The sequence below is a fragment of the Bactrocera dorsalis genome, chromosome 3 (genome assembly GCF_023373825.1).
Source record: "Bactrocera dorsalis isolate Fly_Bdor chromosome 3, ASM2337382v1, whole genome shotgun sequence".
Lineage (NCBI taxonomy): Eukaryota > Metazoa > Arthropoda > Insecta > Diptera > Tephritidae > Bactrocera > Bactrocera dorsalis.
This window is the reverse complement of record NC_064305.1, coordinates 49438866-49461104: the sequence shown is the minus strand read 5'-3', so window position 1 is coordinate 49461104 and position 22239 is coordinate 49438866. Positions and strand designations below refer to the sequence as shown.

The following is a 22239-nucleotide window of genomic DNA, read 5'->3' as shown; positions in this document are numbered from 1 at the left end:
AGTTTGGAATTATTCAGGAACAAAGCTAGTGAAACTGCAAGAAAATATGGTATTGATACCCATTTTCAAGAAAAAAGGCAAAGAAAAGTAAAAAAAAAAACATATTGATGAATTAGTAGTTGATTACCGATTTCCATATAAAGGAAAAATATTTATTTGATTTCCTAACACCAACATTTTTATTACAATTAAAGCAACTTCATTATTCAGAAATATTCAAATATAATAGGCCCTAATTTTTCACTTCCATTTATTAATATTTACCACCTAGTTTTACTTCAACTAACACAAGCGTTATGTAAGGAAATAGTGAACAAAATATGTAGGAAAAAATTGTAAATACAATTGTTAGTTAGTCAGTTTGTAGGCCCGACTTTTTTGCCAAACCTACACCAAGTATTAATTGTAATTTATGTTGTTACTGTTTAATATCTGTGGACATTTGACAAAACAACTTCTCTCGAAATAAGACAATTTTCCAGGATTTTTATCATATGTATGAATTTTCAAGGCGCGTTTTTCTGTCTTATCGCCATTGTCCTAGGACCGTTAGTTCAAAAATTATGTAGTCATCAAAACAACTTCTTTCGTAATTTTTCAAATTTTCGGGGTGACAAAAGAGCTTGTCTCGAATAAGTTGGAATTTCAAACGTAAAATCATAACGTACATTTATCAAAAAAGCTTGCCTCTATATATCGTCTGAGTAAAATCAGAAATTGGCGTTTGACAAAATAACTTCTTTCGATTGAAGTTCTTTTGTCAAATGCATATCTAAAAAAAAATGCTTTTCAAGTCAAGATAACATAAAAAAAAGGATTTTTTTTGCACAAATCAAATTTGACAAAACAGCTTGTAAGAGGTAAGTTGATTTTCAGTAAGAAAAAGCATTTGACAATAAGTCTTATTTATTTGATTTATATTTATCTAGAAAAGTAAAATATTTAATTTAAATCAATTGATTGGAAAACGCGTCTTTATTGATCTGCATCCAGTTTAAATTGACTTCGTCCTTTAATAGTAAGAGGTATTTCTACTGCAAAGCTTTAAACATGTTTTTTCGCTCTCCTGTAAAATTTGCTTTTTTGAAAGAGGTTGTTTTGTCAAATGTCCACAGATATGTACTTACCCTGCAGTGCACAAAAAAAGCTTAACTAGCTTAACATTTTTGAAATACTTAAATATTTCATTCTTTTATTTGATAAAACCTAATCAGTTTACATAGTCGTTTTTTTTTTGTTATATTGTTTTGTTTTTAATTTGCCCCAGGGCCCTTGATTACCTAGCTACGCCACTTGGGCAGACATGTGAACTCTGGTGCATCCTTTTTTGCCGGTGTACGAGTATATTGTTGTGACAAATTGTCCGTAAAAGTTTGCTTTTTGTTTGCTGATTTAATAAATTGTTTTTGAAATTGAATATAAATGTTTATCCACCATCATTTGTCTGTTATTAGAAAATATAAGAAATATATTAAATATATAAATATTTAAAGAAAATTATAACTAGTTCACTACGAATAATTCTATTCGGAATTCACCTCGTATATAATATTAGTGAACGACCCAATATAAATATTAGAAATTATTTTACCAATAGACTAATGGACGTCTTCGAAAATTGGTAAAAATGTAAAAAAATTCATAGAAAAAGAAGGTCGTTAATTTTTTAAGGGTTAAAAATGGTTTATATCGATATCCGGCTAAAATACAACTGCAAAGTAATGAAAAGATCTTCAACTTTTGTATTAACACCTTTTTCATTTAAAGGCGAAAAAAACCTAAAAACCTCTATGTTGTTGCAGCACCGTTCCCCCACGTCGTCATTGACTTCAATATTTGTGCGCGGTGCACTCCATGAATTCCATGATTCGAAACTCTTTTATTTTACTTGGAGAAAAAGCCCATCACCTCGTGGTTTAATTTGGCAAAACCGCTACTTCTTGGGCTACTGTGAACGTCTGTAGTTTAGTTGCGTGAGCTTAAGAAGAAAAAGTGCGGTCGTCAGTATAGCGAAATCTTCCGATCTTTTGGAAAGTGGTAGAAGACGTCGAGAATGAATAACCATTGGGATTTGACTACACAATCCTTCAAAATCAAGAAGCGCATCCCATAGACCACGCAAAATGTCGATCGAGGAGGTATAATCGCCAATTAATTTCATTATTGATGCAATAAGTTTGAAATAGCTTGATCTTGACCCCAGCGAAGTTCGTAGCGTTATCTGTCTAAATACAACTTGATCATCCACCAGTAGCAGTGCATCAGCGGTTCCACCCATACAGCTTTTATAGCGAAGCAAATAAAAACACTAACGTACCATTTTTATTTTTGTTTTGCTTTGTTACACGTTTCGAATTTGAAATAAAATGTTCCTCAGAATTCTACAACCATAACGATGGAGAGAAAATTGTAATTACGTAACGGGCCCAAAGTCCAGTGTTGATTGTGAAATTAATGCCCCTATTGCGGTTTTCAACCCGACTTAGTCGAATTGAAGTTAACCGTGCGATTCTGTAACGTGAGACAGTCTCAAGTCTCTAAATTTGAGATTTTGAGTTAGAGACAATTTTTGAGACTTGAGCCGATTTTGCTATTCTGTAAGTGACAGTCACAAAATCTATTACATTTCATCATTCAGAGATGTTTTTACACTTGAATGGAAATAAATATGTCGATAACAAATATTAAATTTTCTATAACATCGTCAAAAAACATAGTTTTCAATAAAAATGAAAATATATGTTGACTTTGTTTCATAATATTTACGAAATTTATGTAAAATTTATTTATTTTTAACTTTTTCGTGTTTGAGGTGCTTACAAAATATAAAAATATGACAATCGATTAATATCTATGATGATCTCTATTCAGTATATTCAAAATGGCAGACAAGAGCTCTTTGTAGTTTTGTGACCGGCTAACTACCAGGTCTCAATATTTTGAGACTAACGCTAGAGACTGTTTAGTGAATAGTAACTAGTCTCAAATTGAGACTTTGCCTCAAAATGTCTCAAATAGAGACTAGAGACTGGTTACAGAATCCCGCTATAAGGCAATTCAACTTCAGATCAACCAATCATTGTTTAAATATGTATGTCGTTTACAAAATTTTAGCAGTTTCACTATCTGTCAAATTTCCCTTTCTTAGGTTGGCAACGCCAATTAAACTTCGACTGAACCAAGAATGATAGTATATAATACCATGTTCAGACCGACACTTAATCACACGATTTCGGCTGTTGAATGGATTATCCCACTAATCTTTAAAATTTATCAAGATTTCGCCATACAAAAATGACATTTCCAAATCACTTCATTGAAGTGGTTTGAAACTGATCCACGCTAAATCTCTCTGTGCGACTCTGATTTTGCGCCATCTACTTGTCAGCATTGGAAATCTGTTACATTATCACAGCTGATTTAGACACTACAAAGGGAAAAAATGTAAACAAACCAATTTTTTTTAGAGCAATGAATCTAATTTCACCTGAAAATCTACCAAAAAGATGAAAAAAAATGCATCCATTATTTCTATTATATGGAAAATATTAAAAAAAGACGCCTTTTATTTCAAAATACTATATGACAATCTTTTCTTTTGATAAATATTAAGCGATGTGAATTCTTGAATGACAATAACAGCTGTTTTATAATCTTTCTAACGGCAGTGAGAACACTGTTGGGTTATGAAATGCTTAAATGTAATCTAATCTTTGAAATTTTCGGTCTGAACATAGTATAAGATTACGATGACTAGATTAGATAGATTCATTGCTATAAAATAAATGTGTTTGTTTACATTTTTTTCCCTTTGTAGTGTCTAAATCAGCTGTGATAATGTAACAGATTTCCAATGCTGACAAGTAGATGGCGCAAAATCAGAGTCGCACAAAGACATTTTGCGTGGATCAGTTTGAAATCATTTCAATGAAGTGATTTGGAACTGTCATTTTTGTATGGCGAAATCTGGATAAATTTATAAGATTAGTGGGATAAACCACTCAACAGCCGAAATCGTGTGATTAAGTGACGGTCTGAACATAGTATAAGATTACGATGACCGCCATTACGAAACGTCATAGTTCCGCGTTGAGAAGAACAAGAGTGAAAAACTGTCAAATGGCTTGCAAATTGTAAACAGAAAAGTAAACACTTTTGTAAATTCGTAAAATAGTGGGCATAAGTCTATTCGAGTACATACATATATTTATTTTTGTAAATTCAGACAATATTTGCTCAAGTGCATTATACAATGACATCATTCTTGATTGAATAAATACTAGCGCCATATTCTTCATGCCGTTTGAAAAACACAGCGCGGAAATTATGTGTGCTCTAGATCAACCAATTTTTTACGAAATGCTAACCAACCCCTGCGTATAGAATGCTATGAACTTTCACCTCAATTGGGCAAAAAAGTTAAACTTTTGAGTTGATAACAAAAGTTCCTCACATTTGTGATTTTTTTTGGTAGATTTTTTGATTGGTTCATAAGATGTTCAATTTTCCAAAATCGATTACTAAACTGTCAACTGTTGTCAAATGTGACAAATTTCACTTAATGATCTTTATCTTACAGTAAATGCTCATAGTTGAGGGACTTGCTTGTTGCCCACCACCAGATAACAGTTTTTTTTTTCTGAAGAACTGCCAAACAATGAAATCAAATAAAAGTCCTACTCTCATTAGCAGTAATGAGCTAGTGGAGTATTCGAAGCAACGTTCCAATCTCGGTGTTGACTGAAACTCCAGGTGATTGTCGAAATGCTCGCGACTGTGGAACGAATTTGACTGAGAATACATACTTGGGTAACCTTGCATCTTTAATTCCTGAAACAGAAGATTCATTAAGTTGAATTCGACTTGTGACGAAGTAGATCTGTGAGCCAGAGTCCAAAATTAGTTCAGGCACGTTTCTTTTCTAAACTGATCGTAGTAGCTAAGACCACAGCATCAAATGTAGGTTGATAGCCTGAAAAGTATGGCTGCGCTAGGTAGTGCTGATGGTAAACAAACAACAGTGCTTACTTCAATTGATGACGCATGCCATTTTTTTTAATTTGTCTGTTCTTAGTAACATTTCTTAAAACTTTTGTGATAACGTATAACATACAAAATGCGCTCGACCCACTATATAAAAGTGCTGCGAAATGTTTAACTCCTTATATTGACTCTTTGAAATATTGCAAAAAGAAATATATCTTTAAGTTGGTGCTCCTTGGCATACATCGAAAGCAAGCGTGAATGTTCGCAATACCTTAAATTTACAAATGTTGGCATGGCCCGGCAATTATCCAGATCTTAATCCAATTGCAAACTGCTGGGCATACCTAAAATGCAAAGTACACATATAAGCGCAAAAAGTCTACCATAGCAGCTTTGAAAGAAAATATACTGGATATTTGGTACAATGACGCTCCGTTAAAGACAAGAAAGAACAATATGCGATTGCATTGCCAGTTTGACACAACGAATAGAGTGATCTGAAATCTAAAGACGGACAGACCAAATACTAAATAAACCAAATTTTTTTTTTCAATATTGAAGCTAATAAAATGATGCCTCTATTATTCTTCTAATTTCATTCGTTTTTTATATGAATAACCAAATTATTAATTCGCTTCCGATGGCCTTTCTTTAAAGTTCTCTGAACTAGTTCTGACGAAGGTTGGGGGATAATTTGCAAACCTTTGGTGATTATAAATCAAATTCCCATCACACGCTACATAAATAACCACTTACAAAGTTATTTGAAGAATGAAATGATGTGTATTCCTAAGGGCTTTCCAGTTAATGCATCAGCTTTTGTTCCACGTTCTCGAGGAAATGACATTGATTCCATTTGCGCTTAGTACAGCAGCCTTCAAATTCACCAAATTTGTCTTAAATTAGAGAAGTAAATCACTGTCAGAATCAAAATTATGCTCTTCCCAACTTGAATGGACAGCTAGGAGGATTGAAAGAATATTATATGACTACCGTTGGTTCTTCTGACGAATAATTCGATTTTATTTTCTTAACTAAAAAGCTCTTCACAGCCTGTAAACTTTAAGTTCTTTGTTTTTTTCATATTTTAATTTATTTAAACATATATTTACAAATTATATGTATTATGTAACTTATATTTTTAACGTATATATAATCAAACAAACTTCCTTCTAATTAGTTATTAAATATAATTTACAAAATTTTCTTATTGCTACTGTTGTTGTTCGTTTGCTAAAAAGCATGGTAAGCATGTGTATCTTATATAGAATTATCTAATTAATGTTTAAGATATTTCATAATTTATGATTGGAAGTAAGCCATGTTAAACCTTCATAAAGCCCATCTCCTGTGGTTGCACACGATGGTTGAACATACCAATTCCGATCCCTTATTCTAGTTAAGCCTAGTTTCTCCTGAATTTCATGTGGTTTCATTGCTGTAATTGAAAAAAAATATTTAAAATTGGTAAAATTTGAAGGTACTATACCTGAAATTAAGATATGCACGTAAGTTTGAATGATTTATAGTATATTCGGTAAAAAAATGAGGAATAAAACACACAACCATAACAATACAAATAGCAAGTTTAAAAAATTTAAAGCATAGCTCATTGGTAGATCTGCGGGATTTTCTTGCTGCATAAAAAGTAGATGAATACAACGAATATTAATCATATTAAAGATAAATATATTCTTTCGAAAACCATAACCAGTTAAAAAATTTAGTAATAATGGTCTTTACGTGCAAAAAGGCATACATTTTTTCTGACCAATCGTCATAATAGCCGTTCTATTTCAGTTTTACGCTTAGTATTTAGCAACAGAAATAAGTTTTTCCACAATACTATAGATAATCGTATCGTATTTAAGGAAAACGCATTTCGACAGTCATAATGTATAAAGTGTACATAAACGGAAATGTTTCGCTGTCTATTAATTTTTTACAAACTAAATATATTTTTTGGATAAAGTTATAACTAATTGAATAACGCTAATTTTGATCAAGAAAAAAAAAACAACAAAGTACACATATTTTGTTTCGTTTTTTACAGTACCAAATAAAATGTGTTTATATCTTAATTTTTACTTAAGTTATCACTTGAACAGTCGTATGGACTAATAGTAACCTAGAATTCAAATCGTCTCATCATCCTGGTCATTATCATTAAAATTTACGTTCCTATCCTGAAAATCATGAAGGTTAGATTAGGTTAGATGGCTGATTAGAAAGATCGCGGACGCCATAGAAGGAAGAACTCTTCTGTTCTGTTTAATATCCACTTAATTTTCGCCCAAACGCGGGACAGTCAAGAAGGAAGTGTTGAGTTGTTTCCACCTCATCTTAGGATTCCCAGCTTTACTGCGTGGACGCCAATAGGGCAATGGCCCGTTAAAATCTCCACTACTAGGGAGAGGCTAACTTTACTGAGGGTGAAGAGATCACCAGATCTTTTACCGTCGACCTTGGGCTAAAAGGTTTTTGCCGATTATGTCCCTGCGCTGACCAAGTTTCCGCGAGCTCCAGCTATTTAATAGTAGATTGGAAGAGGATAAGGGATCACCGATCCGCTGCCATTTTACCGATAATGGCTCTAGCTCTCTTTACTAGCTCATCAGCTTTAAAGTTTGTTGCGATTCCGCTGTGGCCTGCCACCCATACCAGCCTTACCAGAAATGCATTCGATGCTATTGATAACGAGGTTAGGTCCACCAGCCCTGAACGCACTGTAAATGAGTTCAAGGCTAGTATCGCCGCTCTGCTATTTGAATGGATTGTCACCTCACTGAAGACGGCTGCACTCCGAAGTAGCAAATCTACTGCTACCTTAATGGTTGCAACCTCGGCCTGAAAGACATTATCTAGTCAGGAAGTCTGAAACTGTAGTTGATGGAGAGCTCTCGATAGTAGACCCCTCCACCAACCTTCCCCCCAAGCTTTGATCCATCTGTGAATTTCACAAGTGTTTTTTCGGTTGTTTGAATTTTCTTATATTATACAACCTGAAAAACTACGCTACTCCCGTAGCATTTTATTTTGTTAAGTGCTGTTCTCTGCTCTCGACTCCCGATCATCGAATTGCCGTCCTTGTTTATAATCCATGCGGGACATCCACCCCAAACGTTTTCAATTATATTAAAGTCGGGGGATTATGGTAGCCAGTTCAACAAACTTAAATTTTGAGCTGTAATCCAAGATTTTAGTCGCCTTGCAGTGTGGATCGGAGCATTGTCCTGTTTTTATGTCCAGAGAATGGGTTCAAAAATATTGGATAATTGCGGAAATGCACTATCGAGTATTTGTTTGTAATTTGTTAGACATAGTAATTTTTGATGTTTGAAATTGTAGCCCAATTGTTCCGTAACATACCGCATCCCAGACCATCTCGCTCTGTCCGCGGCTATGGGGTTAGAAAACGACCCTCTTTCCTAAGGATAATAATTAAATCCGTCGGGACCGTCGAAATATATATTTTTTCTATCCTTAACAGTAGCCTTGAGTCCTTAGGTTGGCCATTTAGAGATGTTTTTTTTATTTTTTTTTTTTTGAGTACCAAATGCTCACAACTTTTTTTATTCTTCCACGTTTCCCGTTAATTTTTGCTGCAGGATCACTCGAGTTGGGATTCCATAATAAATTGAAGATGACATTAACCTTTCTATTAACTTTGGAAGCAATAGCTCGTGTAGAAAGGCCTTAATCTGCAAAAGCTTCAATCTGCTTGTCCCATATTCAATACGAAGACCTGAAATCGTTCCAAAAATTTCTTAGATACTACAAATAACAATTTTATTAATTTTGCCTAAATGGACCGGCCTTCGTAATGCCGCAATTCAATATAAACCTAGTCAAGTGACGCAAATTTTAAACCAAATTTTTCAAGTTGTTCATACCGCATATAAAGAAATTTTACAAGTTTATTATTCATTTTCACAACATTTTTTCAATATATACCAGTCTTTAAAACCAAGATAAAATGAGGCTTTTGTGATGTCTAAATAAAGAGATATAAGCTTGAATCTTAAAAATAAAATATGTACTTATTCAAGTGAATCAAAGTGTATGTCATACTGTTTTATTTTACTTCGCGTCAGAAAAAATTATATTAAACCAGCGTTGTCCACAATAGCGCACGGACAGTGCCAGACACCTCACACCAACATGTCGCGACAAGTGTCTGTGAAAATTCGATTGTGCGACTGTATTCAACTTCGTAGGCAAGCAAAGAAGAATTTTGCGATCAGTTGACGCTAGAATTACCAACACAAGCATAACGTGCACACAGTCACGTTGGACAACACTGTATTAAACTCATCTTCAAAAGAGATATATGTATATACATATATGATACAAAATAAACCGAGGAAGCTAAAATTAATTGAGTGATGCGAAAAAGTCAACCCAAGGATTGGAATTCATTATAATAAGGATATTAAGTATAGACCAAAGTCTAGACCAACTCGCCAAACCACAATATTTTTAAGAAAACAGGTCAACTTTATTTAATTAAAACATTACATATTTTTACTAACTTAAACCGTTTTAAGTCACTGTACAGAGTATATCGGGGCAGATAAACGTCTCGACTTGCCACACTTTTAGACACTGCTCAGTATACTCGAAATCATATTTTGACTGTGTTATATAATTTAATTTCGCATATTTTCGGCATTAAACAACAGAATATCTAATATGATATGTTCAGTTAATTTTACTAACATATTTTGTTAGAAACGGTATAAAGCTAATCGGATGTTTAAAAATCTTTATATTACGTTCATATATGAGGACTAAGAGAAATATTGACTCGATTCAACTCATTTTACTGACATACCGTGTATTCAAGAAACAATTCTTCTGAAATTTCAAAAATATCTTATAAATTGGCAGATATTTTCAGTAAAAAGTCAGCCACACAATGTGGTACAACTTTCGCATTATTATGAAATATATCCGAATTTTTAATAGAACACATTTTCGAATCGAGATACGGAATAGAGCTGCAGATCAGAAAGAATAAATTGGAATTTAAAGTTGTGTTATACGCGAAGTAGGCGTGGTTGTAGTTTGGGTTTGTCCATTTTCGTACTTTAACAGAGAAATGTCAGGATAATGTAACTATATTTAGTTAGTGAGTAGGTCCGCAGATATGTGATTTCACCGTCACAATATGAATAAATAAATAAGTTATAATTTATATATATACATATATATGATAAAGATGACAAAATAAGTTGAAATCTGGGACTGTCTGTCCGTCTTCCGGGATGGGAATTGTAATTAAATTCCTCGGGTAAATGATAATTCAAAAAAATAATAATTTTCCAAGTTGGTAGGACTGTCCTTAATTGTTATGCTCAATATGGTAGCGATCTATCGACCAGTTTGTTTACAGTAGCTGCCTAAGTCAGTACACCTCAGTCGTGAGTTTCGATTTTTACAATGGATAAGAATATCGAACGAATTTGTCTAAAATTTTGTATTTCTAATGGAATCGTTGCGAATGTTGGAAAAAGCTAACGATTACAGTTTTATCAAAAATACAAGCTCACGAGTGGTGCAAAGCCTTCAAAGACGGTTGAGAGATCGTTGAAGACATGCCTCGCTCTGGACGATCTTCGAAAGTGTTCGAGAGATGTCAAGAGAGCTCGCGAGTCCTTTCGAATGATTTTGTTGCATCATGAATTTGTTCCGGATAGACAGACGTTTGCGTGTGAGCATCCGTCAAAAAACGATCGGAATTGTGGATGAACAATTGAGGTTTACACGATGATAACGCGCCATCGCATCGAGCAACGATTGTGACCGAATTTAAAACCAAACACGCAATGAATACTATTGATCAACCACCATTTTCACCAGATTTGGTTTCGTGTGATTTTTTCTTGTTCTCCAAACTGAAATTGCCGCTCCGTGGAACCCGTTTTCAGTCGATCGAAGAGAAAAAAACAAATTCGCAGAAGGAACTGAAAGCCATTCCAAGAAATCCTTATGAAAAGTTTTAAAGGACTGGGAAAAATCGTTAACATAAGAGTATTACATTTGGTGGAGACTACTTTGAAGGAGGCAAAATAAAAATGGATGGATAATTAAATATTTAGCGTTTTATTTAAAATTTCATGGTACTTTTTAGTCACAATGTCTAAGTCTATATAGGTTGTCAAAAAAGTCTTGCGGTATTTTCGCTAGTTGGCGCTGAAAGCGCGTATTTCTAGTTTTATTCGTCGCATCGGGTCATGCTATACCTTTTTGGAAAGCTCATTTCACGCGCTAACGCGTGTTTGATTGATTGTCGTTTCTTTTAAGTCGTTCGTGAGTTATAACGTCGCAAAATAAAGAGAAAATATGGCATATTTTACATTACTACGATAAAAGCAAAAATGCATCTCAAGCCGCCAATAAAATTTGTGCAGTTTATGGACCCGATACAGTTTCCATTTCCACCGCACAACGATGGTTTCAACGTTTTCGTTCTGGTGTAGAGGTGGTCGAAGATGCGCTACGCTTCGGAAGGCCTGTCGTCGAAAATTGCGATAAAATCACTGAATTGGTCGAAAGAGACTGGCATAGTAGTCATCAAACCGTTATAAACCATTTGAAAAAGCTTGGAGTCACTAAGAAGCTCGATGTATGGGTGCCACACGAATTGATTCAATAAAAATACCGCAAGACTTTTTTGACAACCCAATATATATCTCGATTAGTTTTGGATGACACAAACTACCGTTAGATGAACAAAACTGTTATACTCTGTAGCAACGTATTTCAAGAGTATAAAAAACGATATCCTTACTCCGTATAGGTGAAGGCGATGTGGAAGTATTCCGACCCCAATTCATGAAAAGGTGAAATCGGTTTCATTGTTTGTGACACAGGGCATTGCTTTATGAAATAGCAAATTAACAAAGATTGGTAGTTTTTTTGATCAACGGTATTCTACTGCTTTATATTTTAAGTTTTATTCAAATTTGACAATAGCTCGATTGTGTGAATTATTATCTGCAATATCTACCTCCTGCCGAAGATAAACGACCCAAATACTTATATATTACAATTAAATAATTACCTGTTTTTGGATTTAAAAATATTGAAATAAAAAACACAAAATAATTAAGATGGATTGATAGGAATAGAGATAAGATAATCTATGTAAACCATCTTTGTCGCTGGATAGTTATGAATTGATAGTGAAGTGAATGTTGAGAAAAACAGTTTCTTACCGTCTGCTAGATCCTGCTTATTTGCAAATATCAGAATAATGGCGTCTCTCATTTCTCTATCATTAATTATTCTATGAAGTTCCGTTCGTGCTTCATCTATCCGATCCCGATCAGCGCAATCAACAACAAATATCAACCCCTGTGTACCTAAAACCGAAAGAGTATTTTTTCATATAAAAACCATAAAAATAAAAATAAAAATACCTGTATAGTAATGTCGCCAAAGAGGTCGAATTTTATCCTGGCCACCCACATCCCAAACATTGAATTTAACATTTTTGTAGGTTACAGTCTCAACGTTAAATCCTACTGTTGGAATCGTCGTAACGGATTGCCCCAACTTCAGCTTATAAAGAATTGCTGTATAATTTATTTCGCTTAGGAAACCATTTCATAAATAAATGGAACTGTTAAAAGAAATTAAAAACATTTTCCACCATATTATAGAAGTAATTCCCCTCTACCAAGTGATTATTATTATAAATAATTATTTTAAAAGTGTCAAGTTGAGTATAATTTGTATAGAAAATTTCAAGGATAAGAGGAATTATACATGGGGTTCTGCAGGGTGATATTTTCTCTCCGCTAGTATCTAATTACATCTCAAAACTCCCCCAGCCATCAAAGAGAATTTTCATCACCTCATATGCTGATGATTATACGATATTGATTGATCTTAACATTTCAGCTAATGGCAATTGCAACTGTGTGCAACCTTAGATGGTACACACACAGACCCGCAATAAAATCCTCAAGTTGCTAGCCGGGAAAAGAAACGTTGTTGACAATTTATAAGACCATAGGCAGGCCAGTCGTTAACAAGAAAGCACCAGTACGTCGACTGGATACTGTATGACGTAGACAAAGATGCATTATAGTCGTCAGCGTACTGCATTGTGTACAATAACAGGATGTCTCTTGCTATCTCTCAACGAACACTTATAGAGTGATGGCGTTTAAGGAACATAACGAGCTCCTATCCAGGCACTTTCTGCTGGAATACTTTCGCAGAAATTATACTTACAATCATCAAATTGAAGCATCGGCAATTAACATCTTGCAGACCAGACTAAGAATGCAACGGCTATTAACACTTCTATTGACATCCTTTCAAAGAATGGCGTCTTTGAAGTTAACCCAATACCAATACCAAAAGAGTTCGAATTGCTTCGCGAGTACAAAACGGTCCTTGCGCAACTTCGTTCAGGATACTGTATCGAGTTTAACTCCTACTTATTCAGAATGAACTGTGACATACCAACGGGTACCCGCAAGACTCTTAACCATTTTTTTGAATTCCTCATAAAACCTACTCATCTAACACCCCTCCTATGGGGTGACCCCTTGAAAACAGTCCGTTTTCTGATCCTCCCAAGCAGAGGCTACCATTTAAATTTTTTTAAAGGATACTTGTTTTCCCCGCCGCATCTAGACCAAGCATCAGAATCCGCATTTCCTTGTTGCCAAAAATTTTAGAAAGTAGTTTTCCCATAGTAGAATGTCATCAATTGCCTTAATATATCTGAAAATAATATTAAAATATTCATCTGAATAAAGCTCCATTATATTATTGCATAATTATATATTTTTATATTATAAAAGCAGCCAAATATCATATATTATATTTAATCGGGTTGTAACAATTGCTTTATCGGTGATCATTCCAGTTATAGTGCTAATATTTTCCCATAATTATGTCATCTATCGGAATTTTCTAGCATCATTTAATTTAGCATTATAGCATTATACTATACGAGTATATGCTTTTAGTGTCGATTTGCGAATTTTAATTAAGACGATCAACTACAAATATTAAAACAAAAAATCATTAGGAAATTGCAATTAAATTCCCCGGATAAATGATATTTGCGCTCTCAATATTTCAATAAAAAATTGCAGTGTAAATGTAAAATGTAAACATAGCGTTGCAATTTTTACAATGGATAAAAATATCGAACAAATAATTTGTCACAAGTTTTGTATTTCTAACCAAATTTCGTGTGCGGAATCGTTGTATAAAGAATATCGAGAACTGAAATTGCAGTTTTTCATTCTATCGAAGAGATAAAACAAAACTCGCTAAAATCTGCTGAAGGACACGCCAAAAAGGGCTTATGAAAATTGTTCCGAGGATATCATTGGCATAAGTGTGTTACGTCTGGTGGAGATTAATATTTAAATATTTTTCCTTTTATTTACAATTTCTGTGTACTTTTTTGTCACAATGAGTATTTTGTGTGTTTTTCTAGCTTTTCTGATAATGTACATAATATAACTGTGCAATCTTTTAAAGTGCTTGGACTCATCATCAGAACAGGAAAAGATTTCAACAACCCGAATTCTCTGGTCACTCTATACTAGGCCGGGTCGATTTGTGGGGAGGCAAAAAAAATCGCCCATTGCTCTATGAAAATCATATTCTAGGGATCAAAATAAGAAACTTGCCGAAGGAACCATACCTCTGAAACGAATTCTGATGTTCCCCAATTTGGGTCGAGCTTTCGGGTAGGGGCAAATTTTGAAATAGAATTGAAATTACCATTTCATTCTTATTACCTCTGAAAGTGAGGAGAACTAAAGCAATAACCACTATGGTATTTCAAAAAAAATAATAAGTGAAGTGACCATTCCAAATCAAAAAGTTTACAATGAATCCACCATCTTCTACACCGCAAGATGAAGCAACTACATCAACAACTATCGAAAACCCAATGAGTCATATACCCAAGCATGATGTTACTGTTTTTGGTGTGTCTACTGATTTGACTGATCTTAATTTACCAACCCATCTGGATATCTTGAGATATTATTTTTACTTAAGCGAACGTGATAAAACAGAACAAAAAAAAGTTTTCCCATAAATCATTCACTATTCAAGTACAAGATAAGTTGATTGGAATTTGGGAAAAACTTGGTATGGAAATAATGCTGAAAAAAAGTGTATGTAATAAATTGAATAAATTGCTTGACAAGTATCAAGAGCAAATCAAGAGAAGAAACAACACCCAACAATTTACAGAGTATGTAAAATCTCTGGAAACAATTTTTTACATTGGAACATGTAAATGCGATTTGAAGGCAGCTCCATGTGCATGCGGCTGGGTTCCCGAACGCCTCAAAGAGTTCATGCACGATCAACATAATCAGAGAAAACTAACAATGAATGCATTTATGATGGAAACTGAAGAGCAAGGAGCAACGTCTATGTCATCAATGCCAACATACCAAGATCCCGATGATTCAACATACGCACCGCCACTGGTTCAAGAAGATATGGATAGAAGCACAAGTTCACAATACACAGAGAGATACGATTGTTTTAACTTTGCCTTGGTATGTGACAGATTTGGTGTGCCTGAAAGAGTAGCATCAGCATTGGGAACCGCTCTTTTGCAAGATTTTAAAATTAAAGATAAGCATGGGAAACCTCTCATCATGGATAAATCGAAAGTTCGCAGAGAAAAAGAGAAATGCAGACAAGAAGTGCTTCGCAAACGGTTAGATGATACCAATTTGTTAGCGTTTTCATTCGATGGCAAAAAAGATGATACTTTAACGATAGATAAAATTAATGAGAAGTATCATACTAGGATGGTAAAAGAACCTCATCTTGTTATTTTGAGAGAACCCAATTCTGAATTGATTGGTTACGTAAGACTGGAACATGAAACCGCTGAATACAAAACAACCAAATTAAATGTTTTTTTTCAACGATAAAAATATATCACTGGATACATTAATTGGAATATGCAGTGACGGTGAGCCAACAAACACTGGCCCACACGGTGGAATTATACGACGATTCGAATTGCTGTTAAAAAGACCATTGCATTGGTTTGTTTGCCTTCTACACTTCAACGAACTTCCGTTTCGGCATTTGTTTGAAGCTTTGGATAAATCAACCAGCACTGGACCAAGATCAGCAACCGGAAAACTGAGCCGTCAAATTGAAACTTGTGAAACTCTTCCGGTAAGTTATTGCTATCACTCATTTATTATAATTGTCAACCATTTTTAATTATTTTATAATTATATATTTTTAGGTGGTGGACGGCTTCCAGAAAATTGAGTTGCAAAATATGCCCCCTGCTCCAGAAAAAAAAGAAGTACTTATACGACATGGCCCATGCAATTTCTAGCGGCGTGGTTCCGGTGGATCTGGCTAACATCAAACCAGGGAAAATTGTACATTCTCGGTGGCTCACCAAGGCCGCTAGATTATTGCGATTATATGTGACAACGGAAAATCCAGATGCAAATTTAAGAATTCTGGTTGAATTTATAATTAAATGTTATGTGCCAATGTATATCAAGTATTACAGCTCTGTGATGTACGGCAGTGCATTATTTTTCAAGTTCATTGGTTGGTCACGATTTCTAGAACCTCGTTTACGCAAAATTGTCAATCAAATAATTAAAGATAATTCATATTATGCGCATCCGGAAAATATCTTATTATCAATGTTGTTTGATGATAGGAAAGAAAAGCGCGACTGTGCCATCAAGAAAATTCTACGCTATTGAACCGATGTTGACGAGCGAATGGAACTCAATTCCCACAACAGCCGGTTCTACGCACCGGAATTGACTCGGATTTTATCCGACCAAGGGCTGTTCTTTCGGCGATCTAACCCCGTTTGGATCGGTATTAGCGAATGGAACTTAGAGTTTATAAAAAACCAGATATAAACTTTAATTGCACAAGTTATACGGAAATGATCAATTTGAATGATATAAATATCGTATTTGAACCACCATTTACGCGAAGCATTCCGTTCGATACATTGAAAGAATATTTAAATCAAGACGATCCACCGTTTAATGATCCAAAAATTCCATCACACATACAAGGAACGGAACGACATGTTCAATTGCTAGCTAGCGTTTCCAAACGGGTTATACCGGAAAATGTAGAGGCTGTTATGGCGACGACATAGAGAGCCGTGCGAAATTGCCTAGACTTGAAAGTAAAAAAGACTTCAAACAATAATTTTTTTTTAGTTTCTTTTCTATAACTCACTTAAATTAATTTTTTCATTTACATATGTTCTGACTAAATAAATTTCTTAAGAGAAAAAATAGATATTATTATAAATAAATAAATAAAAATAAAGAAAAAACATAGCCATTTAGCTGATTTTTTCATGTAAAGGCCAATAATTGTGATTTTTTGAAATGATTGTATGGGGAACCCCCCAGGGGAGTTCCAGGGGGTGTGCCACTGGCATGGGTGGATCAGCCGTCCAAAGTTAGTGGGGGTCGGCCATACATTTGGACTCGATTGGAGCACTGTAAATGGGTCAAAGTGGGATTTTTCAAAATTTGCCCCTACCCAAAAGTTCGACCCAAATTGGGGAACATCAAAATTCGTTTTAGAGGTATGGTTCCTTCGGCAAATTTTCTTATTTTGATCCCTAGAATACGATATTCACAGCGCAATGAGCGTTTTTTAAATTAACCCGCCCTACTCTATACCGTTCACTTGTACTGCCAATACTAGAGTATGGCTGGGTAATCTGGTCTCCATATACTGATACACTCATCAACAGAGTTGAGAGAATACAAAACAAATTCCGCAAGACATTATTGTTCCATCAATCGTTAAGGATGCAGGGACTCTCCACTGAGGACATCCGCCCCCGTTTCAGACTCAACAGCTTAACCTCGCGTCGGAAGGTTTCTGATGCGGCGTTTTTCTACAAAATTGTCAACGGTCTGATTGACTTCTCAGAAGCACTCAGCAGTTTTGAGCTTGCTTCTACTAGCCTCTCGCTCAGGCATAACAGACTGTTAAAAACAACGAAGATTCAACGAAACTACGTATACCACGGACCAAATAATAGGATTGCTAATCTCGTAAACTCATTACACGCAGACATTGATTTTTATGGAGGGACATATCAAGCTTTCATCTCGCAAACCAAAAATTTACTGTTTATCGACCACTAACTCTTTACTTACATTCAACCGATTGTGTATATATAACACTTTCCACATTTTTATCTCTATATCATTTTGTATATTTTTACTAACTATTCGATGTATAAAGCCGATTGGCGTATGGTTTATTAAATAAATAAATAATCAAGCATATGCAATTAACAAAAGTACATATTACTCAAAAATTAAAAGCATATTTTCATTCTTATTTATTTAATGAAAATTGAAGAATTGAATAAATCTATAATTATATCTATAATTGGAAATATTTTTGCAAAAGCAAACCACATTGAAATTCATCGAACTGTTCATAATGTTCAAAAAAAACTCTTTTTATTTTCTCTTGAATCTCTTGTTTACATTCTAAAATTTTGTGTGATTTAGAGTTTATATATATATTTATTTATTTATTTTATATTATATTATTTATATATTATTTATTTTCATTATTCGAAATAAATGAAAAATGTACTTGTGAATCATAAAAAATAAATTTTGATATTATGAGTTAATACACTTTTGAAAAATTGTTGTTTTTGGGCTATCGATACAATTTCAACGTTCATACAAGATTACGACAACCGTTGACGTCATAGAACCATACTTACGGTGGGTCGAAATTGAAAAAATAGTATTAATTTGTTTTTTTATGTGGAAGTATTTTTTAATAAAAATAATGATTTAAATTTTATCGCTGCATCCTAGGTAATTGGCCTTTTCCAAATGTTGTCGAGTGTAATTATTTGATGTTAACATGTTTGCCTTTTTATCATTTTAAACACCTTCATTATTATCTAGCGAAGGGCTGCCATCTCGGCACCATATCTCGAAATTATTTGAGGCATGTTTTGTCTTGTTACAACAATAACACGGGGTAGACCAAACCGGTTATATAACATACAAATACGATCAATTCCAACAGTTGCAAAGTTACATAGATCCTATTGTGAAAATTCTACTACTAAAATTCCGGCGATAAAAAAATCCTTAAAATTTTAGGTGTGACATTCGACAGTCTACACACCGCTCACATTCGAAATTGTTACAACCGTACAGAGACTCAACAAAGTCCTTAAGTCGCGGCCCATCATTACCTACCACACAATATGGTCGCCTGTATGCAGCAGGACGCAGATGGAGAAGATACTGACAAGTCAGAGCACCGCGCTATGGGCTATAACCGAATATCTCCCACAAGCGCAATATACTTCTCTCCAAGCAGTTTCTACTTTGCCTTTTTTTGTAGAAACTTTCCTAATAACAACCAAACCAAAAATATACCGACCAAATTTTGTTCCCGACCAATTTGACAGTGGAACTATTTACTTTTATTGAGTCCCTGCCAGTGAATAGCGTAATTGGGGTCCAAATTCCACCGCATGAAACAACGGTGAGAGCACAATTTCGTTCTGAATATCTCCCACATATCCATAATACACACTGTCACACAAAACCCATGTCCTGTACTGCTGTCCCTAATCTCCTCTTTGCAAGGCCAATGAAACCAGCTCACTAAACTCCACACTCTCTATGGGCTGAACCCTTCGAAATAACTCATTTCCTGGGTCTACTGTTAAGTGAATTTGATGACAGCTGACGTATAGTTTAGCCCCATGCAGAATCGTGATAATCATCAAAACAGCAGCAACTACATAACCTGGACTAAGGAAAAAACTACACATCTATACACAGAACCAAAAGCGACGATTTTAATTTGCGACCCTTTCCAAGATATAGTAATCAGAACGGGCACCAATTTTTATCAGACCAAGGCCTGTCAACTCCACTGTTTTTTACTTTATAATAGCAGGATATTGGAATTTCGAGGAAAATATAGAACTAAGAACAAAACGTTCTGCAATAATGTGATTTTTTCGGAAAGAAAAACGTACTATATAGAGAAAAAAAACGTGGCGGAAATTGGAGAGGCAGCTTTATCTGAACAGTTGCAAAATTAATTCATTTTTATAGCTTACTAGCAATGGCATAGCTACAACTTCGGACGCCCGGGGCCAAGGATGTTCTGCCGCCCTCATTTATCTACCTACCTACAAGTTTCCTGAGGTGGTTCGAGCAAAAGTGAATTTTTACAAAATGTCTTCGATATTAAGTTTACAAAATTTAGGAACTAGAAGCCACGCAAATTCTTAAATTCCAAAATTCTCACAATACGGTTTTTGAGGAAATTGAGAGTAAATTTAAAAGACATCTTAATAAAAGCCATAGAAAAACCCATTTTCACCCTATATCTTGTACACTTTTTGCACAATTTTCTGAAATTTTTGCCCGAATTGGAGTTTTTAAATACCATTTTTGAAAATTTGGAGTATTTGTTACATTCAAAGTATAAAGTAACAGTGAAATTGACTCGTCGCTAAAATCGTTTTGCCGCCCCAAGACGTTGCGCCCGGGGCGAAGGCTCCCTTCGCCCCCTTCCCTAGCTACGGCACTGCTTACTAGTAAAGAAAAGAGAGAAACGAGAACGTCAAACTAAAACGATTGGGTTGAATCGAGGTGAACCGGCACAAACAGTGGCCAAGCGAAGATTTAATGTCAGGAAACTTTCAGAGCTGCAACAATTAGACCGTCAGTACGAAGCAGTCGTCCAGATGCGACCAGGAGAGAAATTGTGTTCTAACATCACAACTCCAAGTCACACCCAAAACTCTGGGTAATTAACTTCCTAAAAGTTGTTATGCATCAAGTTTATAGTCCAGACGCACGAAGTGATTATTTCTAATTCCTGTCTGTAACGATTGATTTTGCTTATGAAATATTCGCTTGAAGGGAAGTTTATAAAATCAACTATTCCAAGTTTATCGAATAAGGTAGTGTAGTTATCACAATGGCATTATGACATTATCATCAAAATGGTCATAAGTTATCTAATAAAAGTGGGCATATTTAACCTATATCGTTCCTTTTTATTCAAAAATAAAGTATGTTAAACTCAGGCTTTTATTACAGATTTTTTCGACTATTTACTTGTAGTTTCTAATCATTCGCATAGAATTGTTATTAACTCTTTATATATACATAACTTTTCTTAATTTCCTCTCTAATTATTTAGTCTTCCTCAAGAATTCATATAAAGATTTATTTTAGATTACAGCAAAATAGCATGAACTTAATTTTGATGTATGTATTAATTTGGGAAGAAACTAGCACTAGGAATCTAATTGGTAAAGAATAAGAATGCCAAGTTCAATAGAAAAATTTAAAATGTCTAATATCGTATTTCGCCCATCACTTAAGTTTGTTTTATTCGACTAAAAAAATTTTCAGTTAAATTGGCACTGCTTTTAATTCCTAAGGAGTGTGGTATATATGCAATATGGCCACGCACCTGATAAACAATGTCTTAAAATCAATTATTTAATGCCCTGTTTAGAGCCACTGACGCTATTGCTTTACACGTCACTTCTAATTCCAATAAGCGATCTGGAACTATGTCAATATTTACTACGATCCATCTTTTCAGGACAGTCTTAACGTATAAACAATAATTTTTTATCAACAAATAATTTACATATTTTAGCACTAGCAAATATTTTCCTATATTGCAATTTTTACATTTTCAACACACGCCTTAGTAAAAGTTCGTATAATTCAACATTAACTGATTTGTAGTCAGCATGCGGAACAATGGAGAATCGAAAACCAAACAGGTGACCAATATTATTCATATTATATATAATATATCGCTTGCACGTACTTAAATTTAAATGTTGTACCAAAATTTTCCAACTTATAATATAACCAAAGGCGTCATTTACGTTTGAAAAGTTTAGTTGGGAGTATATTTGCGACAAATATTTCAAATTTGATTATATGATAAGAAAATATCAAAGCGTTGAATTTTACACCCTGTTACATTATTACATCAAACTCAGAGACGATAACAACAGGTAGCATTTGTCAAAAATTAAAATATACATGTTCTTATGGAATAGTTCTTTAGACGAGAGCGCGACTTCATAAAAACATTTATAATTTTAATGACAACAATGGGCAGCTACAGATTTGCTACTAATCCATACTTATGTGAAATGTAATATTAAAAGCTTTAACAATTCTAACGTTATTTTACCAA

General features: G+C 34.3%; 1 protein-coding gene and 2 long non-coding RNA genes across 6 annotated transcripts; 1 reads left to right on the top strand and 2 right to left on the bottom strand.

The window, feature by feature from the left end:
* Nucleotides 1-439: 439 nt before the first annotated feature.
* LOC125777203 (uncharacterized) lies at nt 440-3484 on the bottom strand. 2 transcript variants are annotated; one of them, XR_007422157.1, is made up of 3 exons: nt 2318-3465; nt 1128-1444; nt 440-1066 (listed from the first exon to the last, which is right to left on the bottom strand). It is a non-coding gene; the product is annotated as an uncharacterized LOC125777203 (long non-coding RNA). The 2 variants fall into 2 exon arrangements; XR_007422156.1 differs by having other exon boundaries at nt 440-1444; nt 2318-3484.
* An 84-nt stretch (nt 3485-3568) lies between these two features.
* On the top strand, nt 3569-6196 carry LOC125777232 (uncharacterized). The gene is made up of 2 exons (XR_007422192.1): nt 3569-4752; nt 5644-6196. It is a non-coding gene; the product is annotated as an uncharacterized LOC125777232 (long non-coding RNA).
* LOC105230129 (ADP-ribosylation factor 6) lies at nt 5986-21773 on the bottom strand. 3 transcript variants are annotated; one of them, XM_011210733.4, is made up of 5 exons: nt 21493-21773; nt 13617-13728; nt 12411-12566; nt 12207-12353; nt 5986-6424 (listed from the first exon to the last, which is right to left on the bottom strand). In XM_011210733.4, the coding sequence occupies exons 2-5, from the start codon at nt 13696-13698 to the stop codon at nt 6282-6284; spliced, it is 528 nt and encodes a 175-aa protein (XP_011209035.1). In that variant the 5' UTR covers nt 13699-13728; nt 21493-21773; the 3' UTR covers nt 5986-6281. The 3 variants fall into 3 exon arrangements, with proteins under 3 accessions (XP_011209035.1, XP_049307412.1, XP_011209043.1); XM_049451455.1 differs by having other exon boundaries at nt 21676-21757; XM_011210741.4 differs by having other exon boundaries at nt 21720-21738.
* Nucleotides 21774-22239: the final 466 nt, after the last annotated feature.

Coding starts and splice junctions, on each gene's coding strand:
- LOC105230129 (XM_011210733.4), bottom strand. CDS start 13,698: ATGGGAAAACTACTTTCTAAAATTTTTGGCAACAAGGAAATGCGGATT. Junction 12,354..12,410: donor TTGGCGACATTACTATACAG/GTATTTTTATTT, acceptor TTTCGGTTTTAG/GTACACAGGGGTTGATATTT. Junction 6,425..12,206: donor TAAGCAGGATCTAGCAGACG/GTAAGAAACTGT, acceptor TTTCAATTACAG/CAATGAAACCACATGAAATT.